Source organism: Carassius gibelio, chromosome B19, assembly GCF_023724105.1.
Source record: "Carassius gibelio isolate Cgi1373 ecotype wild population from Czech Republic chromosome B19, carGib1.2-hapl.c, whole genome shotgun sequence".
Lineage (NCBI taxonomy): Eukaryota > Metazoa > Chordata > Actinopteri > Cypriniformes > Cyprinidae > Carassius > Carassius gibelio.
This window is the reverse complement of record NC_068414.1, coordinates 12,095,781-12,115,741: the sequence shown is the minus strand read 5'-3', so window position 1 is coordinate 12,115,741 and position 19,961 is coordinate 12,095,781. Positions and strand designations below refer to the sequence as shown.

General features: G+C 37.9%; 1 protein-coding gene across 7 annotated transcripts in view; it reads right to left on the bottom strand.

Annotated features, from left to right (window-relative positions):
• Nucleotides 1-6,837: 6,837 nt before the first annotated feature.
• LOC127978985 (protein 4.1) overlaps nucleotides 6,838-19,961 on the bottom strand; it is a 64,000-nt gene continuing 50,876 nt past the window's right edge. For 6 of the 7 annotated variants that reach the window (XM_052584035.1, XM_052584038.1, XM_052584036.1 and 3 more), the window contains 5 exons: nucleotides 13,370-13,498; nucleotides 13,031-13,129; nucleotides 12,624-12,704; nucleotides 12,221-12,337; nucleotides 6,838-8,898 (listed from right to left, as the gene is read on the bottom strand). In XM_052584035.1, the coding sequence (XP_052439995.1) occupies nucleotides 12,239-12,337; nucleotides 12,624-12,704; nucleotides 13,031-13,129; nucleotides 13,370-13,498 (408 nt within the window). In that variant the 3' untranslated portion in view covers nucleotides 6,838-8,898; nucleotides 12,221-12,238. The remainder of the gene's footprint in view (nucleotides 8,899-12,220; nucleotides 12,338-12,623; nucleotides 12,705-13,030; nucleotides 13,130-13,369; nucleotides 13,499-19,961) is intronic. The other variant, XM_052584039.1, reaches the window with a different exon arrangement.

Sequence of the window (19,961 nt, the reverse complement as noted above, 5' to 3'; positions counted from 1 at the left end):
CACTGTGAGCACACACCCAGAGCAGTGGGCAGCCATTTATGCTGCGGCGCCCGGGGAGCAGTTGGGGGTTCGATACCTTGCTCAAGTATTGAAGGTGGAGAGAGAGCTGTTCATGCACTACCCCCACCCACAATTCCGTCCGGCCCGAGACTAGTACCCACAACCCTTCGATTGGGAGTCCAACCCTCTAACCATTAGGCCACGACTCCCCTAAACACATCCATATTCCAATAAACACCAGGGCCACTCAGGTTTGTGGGAAAACAGCCTCCCTTTCCATTTAGTTAAAGCTGAAAAAATAAAAATAAATAGGTCTCTTTTTTACATTCCTCTCGTGTACCCTTGGATTTCACGTCTGGGCAGATGCACATATGGCAGACCAGCTGCTGTTGATATATAATAATCATTTTACTCAGTGCACTTATGAATATGAATTCAAGACCATGTGCTGCTGGCCTCACAGCTCATTCTGTGGCTCACGCTGGAAGCTTACATTATTTCATTACATTATTAATCGCTCCGATGGACTTCACCCACGGGCGATACACGTGATGCAAACATTTCAAATATTCTGTGTTAAACAGCTGGAAATTCCTCTAACAAGCTCTGTACAAATAGCCAAATTCAAACCTTGACAGGCCAGATGTTTAGTCTCGTAGACAACAACTGCATCCCAAAATGACAAACCATACACTATGCACTTATACACTATATACTTATGCACTATGTACTCAACGATGTAGTGTATGAATTATATAAGGTTATTTTGTCATTAATAATCAGAGTCTGTTAGCCCCTAACCAGACGGGAACATACATCTGGATCTGGCTGCTGTCTGGGTCCCATTTGTGATATAATTAAAGAAGTCAGTGCATGAAGTGTCCAACATTCCTCTCTTCATTTTTCATTTAAGTGCATCATCCAGATATTTAAACTTTTTCTTTTTGGAATTTTCACTGTGAACACACTACTGCACAAAGAATAGTGCATAAGTATGTTATTCCGCATGACAAATTCAATGATTAAAATCAATTATGTTATACAATCAATGATGACTGCGATTCATTGTAGAATTTATGTCACATTCCCGTTCATCTCAATGGCAGTTGCTCTGCCGGCGCGGGACTACCTGAAAGTTTAGATAGGCCAAATATGCCAAGATGCATACTTTTCTTCACTTCTTTAAATTCGTAAAATGTCATACTCTGAGTGAGCAGTTTTTTGGAGTCCCAAACTCTTTAATGTACTGCCCTGTTGAGTACTGGGGTGTGCTATCGCCCTAGTAATACATGTGGAGAATGAATTACTTTATGTTATGGGGCCGTTAAAACGGAAACTTATGAAAACGGGCTTCAAAGTTTTTGAAAAAGATAATGTTGTTGTTTCCTTGTAAACTGCTAAAGAAAAAAAGTCGAACCAGTGACTTTATGCACATGCGTGCTCACTCTATAGGAATACGTGTGAAGTCTTTACAAAGTGACATCGGCATCTACTGGCCTGATATGAATAATACAACATTATTTGTTTATTTTCGTTTGTCTGTGTGAATGGGGTTTATTTTGATAATGATGTGATCTGTACACAAATCTTTTTAGTACACTGTCGTCATGAAAACATGCCCTAAAGCATTCACATCTGCATTCATGATGTTGTGTAAAGTATGTATCTGGTGAAAAAAAAAAATACAAAACACAATCTCATTGCAATTCATTCACTATTTAATTTTGATGAATTGGTGGAAAATCAATATTTTCATATGATCTGCCAATGGCCCTCTGATAGTTAGGTTTAAGGGTAGAGCTTCATGCTTTTTTCTAAAAATCATACATTTTCATATGATTTGTAATTTTGGCATATATATATATATATATATATATATATATATATATATATATATATATATATATATATATATATATATATATATATATATATACTTTTTTTTTTTTTTTCATTTTACAATTTCACATGAGATCGGGTTGGAACTACACTTTAAAGAAAAACTAAAATTTATTTTAAAAGGGGGGGGGGGTGAAATGCTCATTTTCACTCAATATCCTGTTAATCTTAAGTACCTAGAGAGTAGTACTGCATCCTTCATGACTCCAAAAAGGATTTAGTTTTATTATATTCATAAGAGAAAGATAGTCTGTACCGATTTTTACCGGAAAAACACGACCGGCTGGAGGCGTGATGTGTGGGAGGAGCTAAAGAATCACGAGCGCCAGTAGGCTTTTGTGTTGAGAGCGTCTGGAAGCTGTGAAGGCTGAAACTGAAGGAGAGCAGCAGCAGCAACGACTCGCTCCGAGCGGGGCTCGAACCCGGGTCTCCGGGAGGGGAGGGGGACGCACTAACAAAGAGGCAGAGATATTTGAAGCAGTTTTACTCACCGCATGCGATTCCAAAACACGATCGTGACCCTTTTTTTCGTTGGGACTGCATTATCCTTAAGAAATAAATGATGTGCAAATCCGTCGTCAAACTGGGCCTTGTTTGTAAAACAAGCATCTTCAAAATGCAGGGAACAAAAAAAAACACTTGCACAACTCCGTTGATGCTCTGTAAAAATAAACTCCATCCACTGGTCCCTTAATGCTGTTTCTCTTTTGGTAATCTGTGCAGGGTTGTCTTGCCCTGGCAACCAAAAACACACTCCTTTTGTGACATTTCGTGACGCTCTCGCTCTGATCAGTGATTGTCTGTTGTGCTCTCAGTCAGTGCTCTGCTATACGGGAGCGCGCGCTCTTCCGGCAGACGTGCGCTTAGGACCCATATAAGGAAATTCCGCTCCATCTAACGTCACACAGAGCCATACTCTAAAAAAACTTTCCGAAACTTGTGACAAACGTACAACTTAATTTTTGAAACTTTGTCCATGTTTAGCATGGGAATCCAACTCTTTAACAGTGTAAAAAACTCAGTATGCATGAAATAGCATTTCACCCCCCCTTTAACATTCATTAGCATTCTAGGGATAAATCGAAGGGATGTGTTTACATAAAAACATTTTTCAAACTAAAAACTTAACATTTATTTGTTTTGGTCTTTTATTTACACAACAATGGTGTTTTTTTTTTACATTTACACCAAGGTACAACATTAGGAAGATTAGACCCTTCCTGTCAGAGCAAGCCACTTAACTTCTTGTTCAAGCTCTTGTTCTCTCCAGACTGGACTATTGTAATGCTCTCCTGGCTCTTCCTGCATGTACTGTCAAGCCTCTGCAATTGATCCAGAATGCAGCAGCGAGGGTTGTCTTCAATGAGCCAAAAGAAGCTCATGTTACTCCTCTCCTCATCAGGTTACACTGGCTACCAGTAGCCGCTCGCTTCAAATTCAAGGTACTGATGCTTGCCTACAAGACGACCACTGGCACGGCACCAACATACCTAAACTCTCTGGTTAAATCTTATGTGCCCTCCAGAAGTTTGCGCTCTGCAAGTGAACGACGCCTTGTGGTGCCATCCCAAAGAAGTTCAAAATCACTCTCAGGGACCTTTTCCTGGACTGTGCCCAGCTGGTGGAATGACCTCCCAATCTCAATTCGTACGGCCGAGTCTTTACTCATTTTCAAGAAACATATAAAGACTCATCTTTTTAGCCAGTACTTAACCATCTAATACTAGCACTTTCCCTTCTTTTCTTGTCTTTTCATTTATTAAAATAAAAAATAATAAATAAAAAAAAACACCTGGCTATGCGTTGTGTACTAGACTAACTGAGACTTGTCATGGCACTTGTATTCTGTTGTTGTTCTCTTGTTGACCTGACTGCTTCTGTTGTTCTCATTTGTAAGTCGCTTTGGATAAAAGCGTCTGCTAAATGATTAAATGTAAATGTAATGTAGAATGTTTTGGGATCCTGAAAATGTCAACTTAAAAAAGTTTCAAAAAAAGTAAAAAAAATAGATTCCAAAGTGCATGTTTACAATTATCGTCTCCATGTAAACTACGAATACACGAATCATGCATATTACATGTTTGGTCTGTAGGTATTTCCGCAGGAACGTAGTGTTTCTTTACCAAGAGATATCGCCATCTACTGGCCTGGCATGTATAATAAAGCATTTTTGTCATTTTCGTAGATGTGTGAACAGTAAATGTTTTGAAAACGCTGTCAAATCTTATATTTTAGTACATCGTTATCATGTAAGCATGTCATTGTCATGTAAACGTATCCACATCTACATTTACTGTACACTCCTGTGTAAAATATGTCTCTAAAATATATCTGGTCTCAAACTGATTGTAGGGAAAAAAAAATGCAATACTCTGCTTTTTTCAAAAAATCATACATTGGAACTACACTTTAAAGAAAAACTGACTTTTCTTGCAACATTGATTAGCATTCTAGGGATAAATCTAAGATTGTCAGGATCCTGCCCTGACAGACTCCTATCCATATTGTCTCTGTTCCATGTTTCTTTGTTTTTTTTGTCTAAGCACATGGTTCTGTCTTTGTTCGTGTCTGCCACTTACTCCCCTTGTCCCACCTCCTTGTTACCTCTGGTCACGCCCCCTTGTTTAGCCTTTGTCTGCTTGATTGTTTTCACCTGATCCTCATGTGTACTGTTCTATATATTGGGTTATCTTTCCTTGTGTCTCTGCTGGTTCGTTTTTGGTGTTTACTTGTCTCTTAGCCCAGAATTTATCCCTTTGAGCTTGATCATCATTTTTGACCTCTTATCTAGTTATTTATATCCTTTTTGGTCTTTAGTTTTGTTTCTCAATTTGATTTATTTATGCTAAATACCAGAGTGGGATATTGCCTGTCATCCACCGCTAACTGACATAATTTACTGTATGTGCCACAATTCAGTGTTTAATCCATCTGCTCTGTGAGCTGATGTTTAGAGTAAGACAGCCTCAAATCTGTTTGGTTGGTTGAACAAATAATGTTACAATGGTTGAGGCCCAGCCCTTTCTCTGACCTTTAACACCAAGATTAAACATTCAAAACATTCAGAGTATTCCCATAAATAACAGCTCCAGGAAAAACTAATTGCCTGGATAATTCCAGCTGACTTCAGCTCACGAGTTTCTGAAGCTCTTAAATATTCCTCCCTGATCGTTTCTGACAGACTGAAGAGAAACTCGCCAACGAGACGCTCTGGCTGACGTGATCAGAACATTAATATGTGTTTGTGCACCATCTTATGAAGTAAAGAGGATCATCTCAAGTGGAATAAGATTTCAAAGAAACACGAGACATTAAAGTTGTGTACTAATTTTCATTTATAATTTGCACTGTGATGTACTTCGAAATAAAACGGAAAAGAAAACCAAGAAAGAATCAACTTGTAGTTTAATAATCAGATGTGACGCTGATCATGTGAACGTCTTTGTACAAACCTGGAGTTCAAGAGGGAAACCAAATAAATTCACATTCATTTTCATTTTAGTTTTTTAATATATATACAGTATATATTTAGTGCTGCCAAATGATTGATCACAATTAATCGCATCAAAATACACACACATACAATATATATTTTGAAAAAAAATTACATGCATATATTTATATCCTTATATTTTTTATTAAATATATTTCATAAACATATTTATGTATTTGTGTATATTAAATATGCACAGTATATTATGTAAACACAAACTTTTATTTTGGATGCGATTAATCGTTTCATAGCACTAATACACACACACACACACACACACACACACAATTTCTGGATAAATCTGTTTTGGACAAAAAGGTGTTTTTTTGTTTTGTTTTTTTTTTTCTCTCGTTATCACTTTCCAAAAAGGCGAAATTATCAGAAAATGAAAAGTAAATGCACATTACAAGCATTAGTGATGGGTTATTTGCTTTTTATGTTCTTTGTGCTGAATGATGGGAAATGTAGTTTTATGCCTTGCCATGTTATTTTCAGTATACTATGATTAGGTGCGTGCTAAATCTAATCTCAAATGTGAAACAAATGGAAATAAATTGAATTTGAATTCGGATAGAAATAGACAGATGGAAATAACACCCCTTCAAGCTCCAAGTATGAATCAAATAATCAAATCAACTTTAACATGTCTGTACGCTTTTAAATATTAGTCTGACCCGGATGTTAATGATGTTATGGTAAGCTAAATATAATCCAATGGCCAGAAAGAATCCTAAATGCAGTGTAATAAATTAATTCAACATCCCCATCTTTAGTGCCAACCATTTTTAGGCAACTGAACTGAAGCATAGTGCATGATGCAAGTATGAAGCAAATACGAGAAAATCTGTAATATTGTCTTTATCAACAGAAGAGCTCTGTGATTTCCCGCTGAATTGGTCTCTGTGTTCACTCTGTGTTCACACCACCTGTGGCAGCTCATCTCAGCCCGTCTCCAGGGTTATGAGCGAATCCACTGCAATCAGAGCCATTGGAGTCTGCTTTCATCAAGATAAATGCTGCTAATAAACCACAACCTGCTAGAAAAACACAGCACTCATTTGAGGAAAGCCAGGCCTGGGATATATGCATGTGAGCGCCTGCATAACAGAGCTATGTAGAACATAAAGTCATTTCTGGCGTACAATGTTGAGTTTTTCATGAGGTAGACCACATTAACATCCCATACTACTTCTGTAATATGACTCATTTCTGTGAAACAGGACATTAAAGGGGAATATATTACGCAGGATGTTTTATCCATTGGGAACTGATTGGATTGTATGAAATGGGTGTTGGTTTATTAATAAGAAGGACTGATGTCAACTGGAAAGGAAGTTATTTCGTTTTAACGAATGATTACTAACATGCACATAGTAAATGCTCATAAGAAGATCTGAAACATGCATTAAGAAAGCTCTTGAATAGCAAACACTCTTGAAACTGTGTGAAGAATGTGTCCAAGTTGGAGTTTATTCAGTGCATGGTGCCATGTTGTACATTTGTCTTTTTTCCAGTGGTGGCAAAAGAAAAAAGGGTGTGATGAGAAGAAAGAAAACCGCAACAATGAAGAAAACAACACTGAACGAACTACACCACCTCGGTCTCTGTACAGGATACTATTTGAACTATTATAAAAGCGTAACATTTTAAAATAGACATTTAAAAACAGGACGTGCTGGACTCGTCAGTTTGACGTGGGGCAGTATGCTTTACGCCACCGGCAGTGTTGATGCACAATATAAAATCCTCAATTTCCCACTTTTGAGTTTCTAGAATTGAATTACTGCTCCAGAATTGTCAGTCGTGACCTTTAAAGTCAATCAGAGGCAAATGAATGTCTGAATGAATGACTGAAACTCATTTTAATTTGCTGTAGATCTGCCCGATCTCTTTCAGATTCATGCTTGGCACAATTAATTACCATAATTGCTAATTAGCCCCATTCCTGGCTAATCGATTCCAATTCATCTAAAACCACTTCAGGTCGTGTGTGGATGTTCGTTTTGAAGGCTCTGCAGATCTGCTATAGACCACATGGGTAAGAACATACTGCCCCCTCTAGTAGAAAAGTAGAAATATACTGAACATGAGCAAAGTTATCCCTGCAAATCCCATTTAAAAACTGGCGGGAGCTGGTGTTTGGGATTCTGGATCTAATACAAAAACATCAAAGCTGCATTTAAGAGAGCAGGGCATCTAAAATGCAAAGTACACACATAAACGAGAAACAAACTGATGAAAATAAATAGAAATATCACAGAGTGTAGTTTCACTACAGTACCCCACCATATCTTCATCGGACCCCCAATCCATGATGACACAGGACGACGTTACCAACAAAACAAAAGAACAATTATACAAGCCTTCAACAAAAATGCAAAGTAACTTTAAAACACAAGAGAATATCTGAAATCGCTCCAGCATTCTGAAGGAAAATGACGCATTATTTTTACACTGAGACCAAAATAATACTTTCACATTTAAGAGGAACATAAAATAGGGGACTTTACAACAGGATGGACTTCTGGACTAAGAACAGTTCACCCAAAAAAAATTTAAATGATGTAATTTACTCTCACTTTACTCATGTTTTCCCAAACCGTTCCAAAAATGAGCACCATAAAAGTAAAAAAAGCAGTAATGTGCCTCATATACCATAATCCAAGTCCTGCGACATCATATGATGGTTTTAAGGAACAATTGCCATTTACTCACTGAAATCTTCCCCTGCAATGCTCAAATCTTATTGGTGTGTTCAAACATTTATGATAAACCTGTCAAATTTAAATGCATGAACGGAAATTAAATTATGGAATTACAGAACTCGAAGGAATGGTTCACCAAAAATTCTATAATCAATTTATCAATTTTGTATGACTTTCTCTTGTGTGGAATGCAAAAGAAGAATGTTGATAATCAAGAAAATCCTAAAATTCAGCTTAGCATCACTAGATGACGAATTTGTATTTTGGGTGGGTGAAAGTGCCCTTTAAGTGTTTCAGATTATGACAGATAATCAACCAATTGCAAACAAATATTAAATAAAATAAAAAAATCAATAACAACAACAACAACAAAATGACACTTTAAGAAAATTCCTGCCGCCCAGTTATTGTAATGTGAACTAACCCTTTGGAATCCACCAAACACAGTATGAATCTGAGTTAAAAAGTTGCTCTTTAGCCACTGTTTTAGAAAAGGGTTTTGTAACATGGTTCAGTCCATCATGGAATGTCTTTGACGTGGTGCAGGTCAGGCAGGGTTTTGGAAGAAGTCTGCTCGAGGAGTGAATTCTGCTTGTGGACGCTGGATGCTCAGTTTGCAGTATGAGTTGCTTGAGACCTGACAGATGTGTCTCAGATGGAAATGACTGGGTGGGACATGTGCTGCTACAGGAAGTGTTTGTCCGTGAGGGAACCCGTGGGTTGATGGGAAGGGGCCGGTCGTCAGGGATCTTGCGTTGTATTTTCACATTCGTAAACCCGACTGGTCGCGTTTCTTTCACCCTGCATTGATGTGAGATCAAAGCCTAATCAACAATCATGCGAGACAAACAAAACAGGACAGCATTTCTGGCAAAAAGTAAACAATCCCACGGGTCACAGAGTCAGTGATGAAAAACAGGATGGCCTGCGGCATGCAGACCTGAACGACATGGAAATAATGTTGGATGAGTGAAAGAAAGAGAGGTAAACACTGACGGGGCGAATGGGGTGAACTGGGTCTCTGCACGCACAACACAGGGCACTCTGGGAACAAACTAGTAGGGCAGCATTACCCATCATCCTCTAGGAGCTGTGTGTCTGTATACATACCACCCTGACAGCTGTTTAAACAGCACCAGACGCCCTGTGCCTCACACACACTCATACAATAAAAGGACTAACGCGGAGACGCTTCCCTTTCTGGACTTGTTTTTCATTTTATTACATATATTTCTGTAAGCCAAGTTCTATACAGTCAAAACAACAGATCAAAAGCAATCTTAAATCCAAACATTCTGTTGATTGTTTTATTTATTTATTTATTTTTTAAGTGTTTTAAATGTTGAATGTTTAGAAACTTTTGGAGACAGATAAATTATTCTGGGAATGAAGTGATGGTCTTTATCAGTGTTGTTTTGTCAAGTTAATAAATAAATAAATAAAAAAAACTTAGCAATAAGGCTGAATGTTAAAGTATATATATATATATATATATATATATATATATATATATATTACAAAAAAGTAATAAAAATGACAAGAGCACACAACAAAATTGCTAAAAAAAGACAACAAAAATATTAAATATAGGCTAATTCAAATTATTATTATAACTGTTTTGGTAAATACTATAATAGTGCATTTAACACACACACATACTAAAATAGCACTGTTCATCCTCATGGCCCATAAGTATGTAGTAAGTAGTAATTTAATAAAATAAAATTATTAACAACTTATTAACACTGAATATTAAGGTCATCTAACATCATCTAATTAATATGATGTATCATCTAATATCTAATACATTTGAATATTGAATGAAATTCTGCATCTCTTTCCCCCCTCGACTGAAATTCTGGAGCTGAACTGGGTAATCACCAACCTGCATGTGTGTGCAACAGCTGTAAATATGGCAGTATTAGAGTGCTTTCTAAGGGACTGAGCTTTTTATTGGAGCACAGTTAATGGTAACAGTAAATCATACAGTTTAAGTGTCCATGTCTAATTCTCCGAGCTTCTCCTTTAGCACTTCTTTCTGTTGGTATGAAGTGTGCTCTGGAGGGTTTCCATCGTTTGCATCTAATTAAAGGATCTTGCTTTATTTGTAATGCCAGGCCTGCACTAATCCTCAGTTTTGAAATTTAGCAATTTTTAAAATGTCAAATTTTTATAAAAATTGAAAAGACAAAATCTCAGAAAGGCTGTGATGGGTTTAATGTATCGTGGGAGACGGTGTGGCTGATTGGCACATAGGAGCAGAGATTTAAACCTATGCCATACACACATCAATCTCAAGTGCTATTAGAGAGCCGCAGAGGGGCAGGAGACTCCATCACTGATACAATAATGTGTTTGTGCAGGAGCAATGCTGGCAATATTGAAAGGGAGGCATAGTATGGAATTAAATCATAGCTCTGAAATGTACAGGTGCTGGTCATATTATTAGAATATCATCAAAAAGTTGACTTATTTCACTAATTCCATTCAAAAAGTGAAACTTGTATATTATATTTATTAATTACACACAGACTGATATATTTCAAATGTTTATTTATTTTAATTTTATTGAAATAATATTGAAGACACCTGGTGCCACACTATAATCAGCTAATTAACTCAAAACTCCTGCAAAGACTTTAAATGGTCTCTCAGTCTAGTTCTGTAGACTACACAATCACGGGGAAGACTGCTGACTTGACAGTTGTCCAAAAGACGACCATTGGAGGGCAAGACACAAAAGGTCACTGCAAAAGAGGCTGGCTGTTCACAGAGCTCTGTGTCCAAGCACATTGATAGAGAGGCGAAGGGAAGGAAAAGATGTGGTAGAAAAAGAGTGTACAAGCAATAGGGATAACTGCACCCTGGAGAGGATTGTGAAACAAAACCCATTCAGAAATGTGGGGGAGATTCACAAAGAGTGGACTGCAACTGGAGTCAGTGCTTCAAGAACCACTACACACAAACCCTGGGCTCTCATAACACCTGAGCAGTGCCACAGACTGATCGACTCCATGCTACACCGCATTGCTGCAGTAATTCAGGCAAAAGGAGCCACAACTAAGTATTGAGTGCTGTACATGTTCATACTTTTCAGTTGGCCAAGATTTCTAAAAATCCTTTCTTTGTATTGGTCTAAAGTAATATTCAAATTTTCTGAGATGCTAAATTTGGGGTTTTCTTTAGCTGTCAGTTATAATCATCAAAATTAAAAGAAATAAACATTTGAAATATATCAGTCTGTGTGTAGTGAATGAATATAATATACAAGTTTCACTTTTTGAATTGAATTAATCAACTTTCAAATGAAATGGAATGAAATAAATCAACTTTTTGATGATATTCTAATTATATGACCAGCACCTGTATAACCTAAAACAGTGGTCAGCAATCTTTTTTACATAAAATCTTCTTGAAATCGCTTTGACACACTCACAACTAAATATTATTACTCATTATTCATTCTAAAAAGAAGCATGTCTAAAATTGTTATTGCACTCTAAATAAAGAAATCCAGAAAGGTAGGTTTTTCTTTTTCAGTCATATGAATAAAATACACTCTAATTATACTGCAGAAGATATACTGTGTGAAATCATGTGCGTGTCTGCAGCAGATCTTATTTTGTAGATTTGCTGCAGTCACTCATCATTTTATCACTGAATATTCGCAGCAGTCGTCTGTTAGCAGCTTTAATTCATCTGGCTGACAGAACGAAAAATCAGTTGTTTTTTCCACCTTATTTAAAGGGTAAAAAATAACTTGTCATTAACTTCAGCATTTTTTCTCTCTTCTTTTTTAATTATAATCATATTTTTTCAGTTTTAGGTCTTTTAGCAAACTGCACCCTCCAGCTCAGAATGCAGCACTTTCTCCTTTACTTTTCCACTTTTTCCACTAGAGCTCCTTTAATTTCTCCAGTTTGGCTTCTCATATTGATCATAACTGAATAAAACATGCTGAGTGATAACTAGAGGCATTATCACAAGATGTTTTTTTGGCATGCAGATCACTTCAGTATTTCTAAAATAAATGCATATATATTATATTAATCTCACTTGCTGTAATGGTTCATGTGCTGAAGCGGGTCTCATTCTCAGTCAGGCTGTGCTGGAGGAAACTAACCTGTGTCTCACGCCAGAGTTACTCAGGAGTGATCTCGGTTTCCTGATGCACCACCACTTTAGTCACAGACATGTCAGGGTGCTGCTCCTTCGCCTCCTTTATAGCCTGAGCAAGAGCCTGGAGAGCAGAGAGGACAGTACTGAAACCAGTCCACTAAACCTACACATTTAAAGGCCCCATGAAATAAAAACTGAACCTTTGTGGCTTTTAATCCAAGATTTGAGGTCTGTAACATTTCAGATATATACAATTAGCTTTTCTCTTTCAGGAAAATAGACCAATACTGTTGACATACTCTCCTTCTCCGAGCCTTTAGGACGTTTTTATCCTATAACTCCTGTCTATAAAACATTCTGCATCTACTGTGTGGCCGACATGATTATTAACTCTATGTGCATTTCACCTTATCATGGTCAATCTCAGTGTCTCCAGTGATCACGATTCTCTTCTCGATACGGGTCTCTGAGATCCCGCCTTTCACCGTCTGAGCAGAGAAAGGGAAGAGAACGAGAGAATGAGAGAGCCAGAAACACAGTGAAGTGTATATCTCATCTGTGCAGTACGCCAACTCTTCCCTAACTTTGTAAGATGCTGTGGAATGGTGATATATATTGTAATTAAACATGGCTTTATCTTATACACACAGCCTCTTGGCACCATTGTGCCCTAACTTGAAGTGTGGAGTAATTGTGTTTTGCAGAAAGTGTTCGTCTTATAATTTGAAGTTTTACGTTGTGCTTAACCCATTTAACACAAATCAGTTGTTGTTTTCGCAGCAGACACTGCAGGTTTAGACGTAGCTTCATGTACCTTGGTGATCTGGGTGGTGGTGGTGGTGCTGACGGTCTCTGAGGTGATGGTCTGAGCACTCAACAGCATCCCAGACTCCTTCTCTGAAAGCGCGTTGGGCTATTAGCAAACAAATACACATGTGCTTAGAAATCTCTTCCATTACATCCCTCATTTATCACTTACAGTACATTCAAAGCCATTTCCTTTGGAGCCCCAAAGGGCGCACAGTAACGGAAAAACATGAGATGAGTTTTGTTGTTGTAAGTGAATTCATGTATTTTAAAGATGGACGATTTTTCTACACTAACCAAAAGAAATGTCAGCAATAAGGTTGATTCAAAGAGCGAGCGGGCTCACCTGTGCAGACTCATACGTGATGGTCTTGGTCTCTGTATGCACAACTGGGATGTCCTTGGAGGCGATTTCGCTGCGAAGGGAGTTGGTGACATCAGAAATGGTGATCGTTTTCGTCTTCACCACAGGAGACTGTGAGAGGGGTCAAGACACAGTAGAAAGTGAGCAGAGAATTGCTTTTCTCACTACATTTACTTCACCTCACACACATCAACAGTTACTAAACACCTTCTGGGACCTTTGGCCAAGCATTTGTACCGTGAGATTGATATTCTGTGCTGACTATCTGCTAGACAAGAAAAAATGCTTAGCCTCGTGAGACTTTAAATAGTTGGCAAAAAAAAACAGGTACAAAATACATTAACTTCAATGATTTCATATGTACTTTATCACCTTTTCCAATAAAAATAATTTTCTTTTATGGTGTGTAAAAAAGAAAAGCTATCTAAAAACGCTTATTATGGCACACTGACTAGATTTCTTTGAATTTCTTTTAAAATTGCCACCTAGCTGAGTTAATAATAAAGGCAGAGAAAAGTGTTAAACCCAATTAATCAAACATGTCACAATCGCGATGTGGACTGCAATAAATTAACAATTTCACAATTATGGTATTGAGTAAAACAGGAACATAGTTCTGGATTTGTAGTATAAGAAATAACTGCATGCTTTTGCTAGTATATTAACATAAATTCCAAGGAAAATGATTGAAAGTTATGATTTCTGTAATAATCAGTCTCGGTTGGAAATAAATTATTCTTCACAGAATTGAGTCCCAGTGGAGAAAATATCAGGAAGCTCCACAAACACTCCTCCATTAAGAATGAAGAGTTAATTCTACAACTATATACATCCTCTTGACTGAGAGGACCTGAATGAAGCCTTCATCAAACCTAAAAGCCCACCGTTCCTATTACCCACAATGCTTGGCTCAGATATGCAGATTATGCATTTCAAAACCATCAAAAATTAGTATGGTTTTGCTTTTTAATCTTTTATCTATAGGCACTCGGCCAAAAAAGCTTTTGATCTAGGAACATTTGGCACATTGTAAGTCAAATTAAATTTTTATCCAATAATGGCGATGTCAGATTGACAGATGGGAATAAACACTCTGGATAATTCAAGCCAAATCATGGGCTCACCGTGTGGTGCTTTCAAAAGAACAGATTGGTGTGGAAACTCGCATCAGTCTGCAAGTCTCCTTTTACATAGTTATGCATTTCAAGGGGTTATTGGATGCCCATTTTCCACATGTTGACATGATTCTTTAGGGTCTTACTGAAAATAACATATAACATACTGTACTTTTATTATGCACTAAACCATTTTAGTGTATCTTCCTTTAAATGCTAATGAGCTCTGCTGACCCCGCCCATCTCCTCCGTGGGATGACGAGCTGTTCTCATGAGATGGTTTACTTTAGCCACGGAACTTGCTGACTAGAACATTATTAGGAAAGGCATTTGCAAAGATTCCTTAAAAAAACCTTATACTCACTTTTTCCGGAGGTGAAGCTGGATCACGAATGATTTGAGCAAACATAGACACATTTATTTATCTATGACTGATGACAGTCACTCAGAGCGGGTCTAAGGTAAGACGCCAGTCCAGTCTGAGCTCAAATGCTACTGTTGCATAAGAAAATTAAGCAAATTAGGAACAAAGATATGTCCTGAACAAAATTTGCAATCGCCCATCTTGCAGAAGGATTCTGAATACTACGATGCATCAAATCCACAATCTGCTACTCTTTACTGGGACTGTCCAGCATCACTCCACCAGTCTGATCCAGACACCTCAAAAATGAGTCAAATAAATATGCCATCTACTCTGACAACAGTAGATTTTTTACTTCTTTTTACAGAGAAAGAGGCTATGATTGTTGTATCATGTACGACACATTTAGAAACTGGCATGACAGTAGTACTGATGTTTTTGATGCATGCTGGAGTCCCACTGAAGGAGAAACAGGATAATATTTGTGTGGTGTGTAATTAAAGCCCTGATCTGAAAGTCTGATCCACTTAGGGCTGATACAACATAAATACTTCACAAAGAAGAAGACGGTATTACAGAAAATGTCCCTTTCATTATGGATCGGCTGGCAATGGAGGAGAGATTTATATCTGCAAAGAGAAGCAAAGTGCTACGTGTGCTGAAAAGTTGTCCAGAGAAGTCCAGTGGTCACAGCGTGGAGCTACCACTACATTTGCACATACTGAAGGAATTACAATGTTTGCAAGGCAGAAAAAAAAAAGTTTACGTTTCAAATGAACATAGGTTTGAGCCTTTGCTTGTGTATAACTGAAAGACCAATCACAAACCATTTAACAAAAACATCCCTTAAACCTGAAACGGTCTACAAGTCAAAGTTTTAAATGTAGTCTGTGTGGTATATGGTTTGCACTTATTTGCAGAAAATTAAAAAACATAATCAGAAGAACAACTTAACTCGATCTCATCTCGCAAACATCTTGTAATAAACAATGTTTTTGTTTTTTTATTATTACTGAAACAATGCCTAGAATCCAAGAGAGAGAAATAGTAAAACCGCTCCTTATTTTCTCATAATCCAGACAAGCTCAGTCTGAGAGCAGCTGCTGCCTCCCTGATATCTATTTCATTTCCTCCACGGTCTCTCAAATGAAGACAAGCCACCAGAGCATCAGCGTCAGGACCAGCAGGCTGCTCAACAGGAACGAGACGCGGGGGCGATGCAGTACCACTGGGTACAGCTGGCAGACACGGGCCGGTTCCTCTGTGGACATGCCTATGAAGATTTGGATGACATGTCCCTGAGCCTCAGTGTCTTTTTCTTCATTGCAATCATCATCATCTTCATCCTCCTCCATATGCTGCAGCAGCGGCGGGCCTCCTGGCGCGGGCGCCCACCTGACCCTTAACTGCTTTCGCCTGGACGTGCCTGCTGCACGCTTCCATCTCTGCGCAGGGCAACGGGACACCAAGAGAGACACAGAACAATGAACACACATGTGGAGTGGGGAGAGACTGATGAGGGGGAGTGGGTCTGAAGGGTCCAGGCTCAGGATCTGAGCTTAGAGTTGAAGCGGGCCAGATGGATTTAAGCAAAGGCCTTATGGGTTTTTATGGTGTTGATGGACACTGGATTGAGATTAAGATTGGCAGCAGACATTGGACATTGTTTTGGCAGTGTGAGTATCCGTCAGTGACAGAAAACACCATAAGAACCAGCAGGGTTTGGATGGGACGGGTCACTAAGCGAGGATCAGATCAGTGGATGTTTCTGTCGCAGAACTAGACTCACAGTCATCCACAAATAATAAACAATTGTTGCTAACTAAGGTTCGGAATTGATTCCATTTTTAATGTGCGTTTCTGCCAATAAATACTTTTAAATACTGAACAGGGGATATGAGTGAATCTGTAGCACCACAGCTACAGAGAAACAAAGCAACTGTTTTAGTTGAGAGGTTGTGGTCTGAATCAAATGTAATAAAATACAAAGTGCTTAAACGGACAACATAGCTTTATATTGCAATGTTCTCGTTGAACGCACGCAACAACGTACAGCACAACCGGTGTAAACTGATTTACGAACAAATGACTCTGAATTGATCAAAAAGACTCACAAATTAACTTATGAGTGTTCAGACTAATGACTTTATAATTGACTGAGTTGGTCAGGGGTGCATTTCCCATACAACTGCATAGCTTGCTGCTGAACTATCACTGTACGATGCATCATTGGAGAATTAAACTGGTAGTCATGATTTCTTCCTGAAACCATGGTAGTACGTTGCATGTTGGTTCAACAAAATAGAGCTGTAGTTAATGACACCAAACAAGAGGTGGAGTGCTATTTGTTCTCAAATTAATATCAGGTTCTTGCTGTGACTAAATAACAATGTATCTGTGGCCCTAATCAATCACACCTGAGCATGCTAATCAGTATCTTCAGGATCATTAGAAAATCACAATACGGTGAGTTTGATTAGGATTGGAGCTAAACTCTGAAGTAAAGTGGATCTTGCAAGCCAAATTTGAGGATCCCTTTACTAGAGCAATTATGTTCATGTATACACTACATGCAGATTTTAAAGATTCTGCTTTCATTCTCTTGACCAACTAAAAGCCTTTAGTTAAAAAACGTATTAACTATGTACGGAATGAAAGATACAGATTGCATATGTTAGTTTGCTTGTTTTGCTCAAGATCCATAAGTATTTAAGTAAGCTATGCTTCTAACCACAGCTCGAGATCTAAAAGTAAATCTTTGTAACTAGCTCAACAACAAAATTGTTGAACTGTGTTAATAATGATGGAACTCGAATGCTTTTGGGAAACACACCCGAAACACACACTCGTACATTTACATGACTGATATATATATATATATATATATATATATATATATATATATATATATATATATACATATACATTTTTTTTTCCATCCCATTTTTAAAAGATTTCGGTTCATACAGCTCCATGAAAACAACAACAACAAAAAAACGCTGTATTTTTAATGCCAGGCCAGTAGTTGGCGATGTTCATTTGACTACCTAAAGACTGAACACGTAATACGCATGTGCATGACGTCACCATTTTCATAAATCTGTGTTTTTTTTTTTATTTACACAGAAATTATAATGGCATCATTTTCAAAACTTGCAATATTTACCCCATTTTCAAAATGTACATGTATTAATTGAAATGAAAAGTAAATAAATTATTAATTAAATTAGTTAAGAGACTTTATTAGAGAAGTGGATGTTAATTCATGCCGTGTAGTTACAAAAAATGCTTTAGGAAAGAGATTATTATAATAAAACATAATTTAATTATTAAAAAACTGCATCAAATTTTTGTTTAATCTACATTTAAGGCCAATTATGGGGAATTATTCCTGATAATTTGCAAATGAATCATTAATTGAATGATTCAACTGAACTGCTCGGTGGAATCAAAAGAAGTATCTTTCCATTTCTTACTAGGGCTGTCATTTTTGAATATTAGTCTAGACCTAACACAGAGATGTTCAATGCTGGACATGTGCTTTTGAAATCTATTGAGAAAAAAAAAACAGACACCGAATTCTAAATACAAGTGCACGCTTTTTAGACAGAATTTGACAGAATAAGAGAATTTGAATTGTAGTTCATTTTGGATTGAAAGGAGTGTGTGATATGGCAGTTTAGTGTGCTCAAGTCTGAGACTGGTACATGATGTAATAGGCCTCAGCAGAGGAGGGCCGCGGGGCGAGAGAACGCGCCTCTCTCTGGGCGCTTCTAGACACTCCTGCTTGAGGAGAGGAGGAGGAGCGAGGTGGAGAAGGAGCTATGGATGACAGTGGAGGAGGACAAGACTGCGATCCAGGACAAGACTTTTGCAAGGAGGGTTGGAGGAGAGTAAACAAAGGGAAGGAAAGGATGGACAACCAGTGAAGGACAGGAACAAGAGGATGAAAAGGGGAAAAGACAATGAAATGAAGAGGAGGAGGCGTCAGTTTCTTATTATTTCCTTTTTTACTACTTTCTCCTTTTAGAGCTACTTTGGTTGTCAATAAACTAAAAGCCTCATGCAGCATCGTAACGCAGTGGAATCTAGCCATGCGATTCGCAGATCGAAGCAGAGGAAAGCCGGCGCTAGCCATTCAGAGAGCAGCAGCAGTACTAAAGGGGCGTGGCTTTGGGAGTGGGCGTGGTCAGGGGCTCTATCAAAGCCGTAGCACTGAGCAGATTCAGAGAGAGAGGAGATCTCCTACTCTGATTGGGCCATGGCCATAGCGTCCAACAGCCATTTGTGCTTCTGCATGTGTCGTTCTTTATCTACATAAAGAAACGTCAGTCTTTTCAGGCACAGATGCTTCACAGCCCTGGCAGTAATGACCAAATGAGAGTACGTTTACCTCTGATATACCCCCCGCTACTCTGTGTAGGGGTAGGAGAGGAGGCGTCTTCACCTGTGTGCACACGTACCCACACACACAAACGCACACTGAGAGTTTATAAAATAACTGCTTATTCAGATAACATGCTACATGTGTCAATGAGCAACTAGATGCATGCTGTATCAGTGAAAAAGAAAATGAATGAAATCCTTTAATAAAACTTATTTACGTAACGATTACAATTTCATTTTAAAAAAACTTTGGTAACACTTTAGTTTAGGGTCCAATTCACACTAATAAGTAGTTGCTTATTAGCATGTCTATTATTAACATATTGGCTGTTTATTAGTGCTTATAAAGTACATATAATGCATGACATCCATAATCCTACCCAATACCATAAACTTAACACCTACCTTATAAACTATTAATAAGCAGCAAATAAGGAGTTAATTGAGGCAAAAGTCATAGTTAATGGTTAGTTAATAGTGAGAATTGGACCCTAAAATAAAGTGTGACCGAAACTTTTTAATTCTCTGTTCACATACTTTCCAGTTTTATATAACTTCCTTTTATCTGTGAAACAAAAAGTAGACAATTAGAAGATTATTCTTCTATTTGTATGAACAGAGAAGACTTGAAGTATTGCATGCTTTCTACTGTTTCCCACAGGGACTAAGAGCAACCAGCACAACTCTCCCATGTATTCCACAGAAGAAA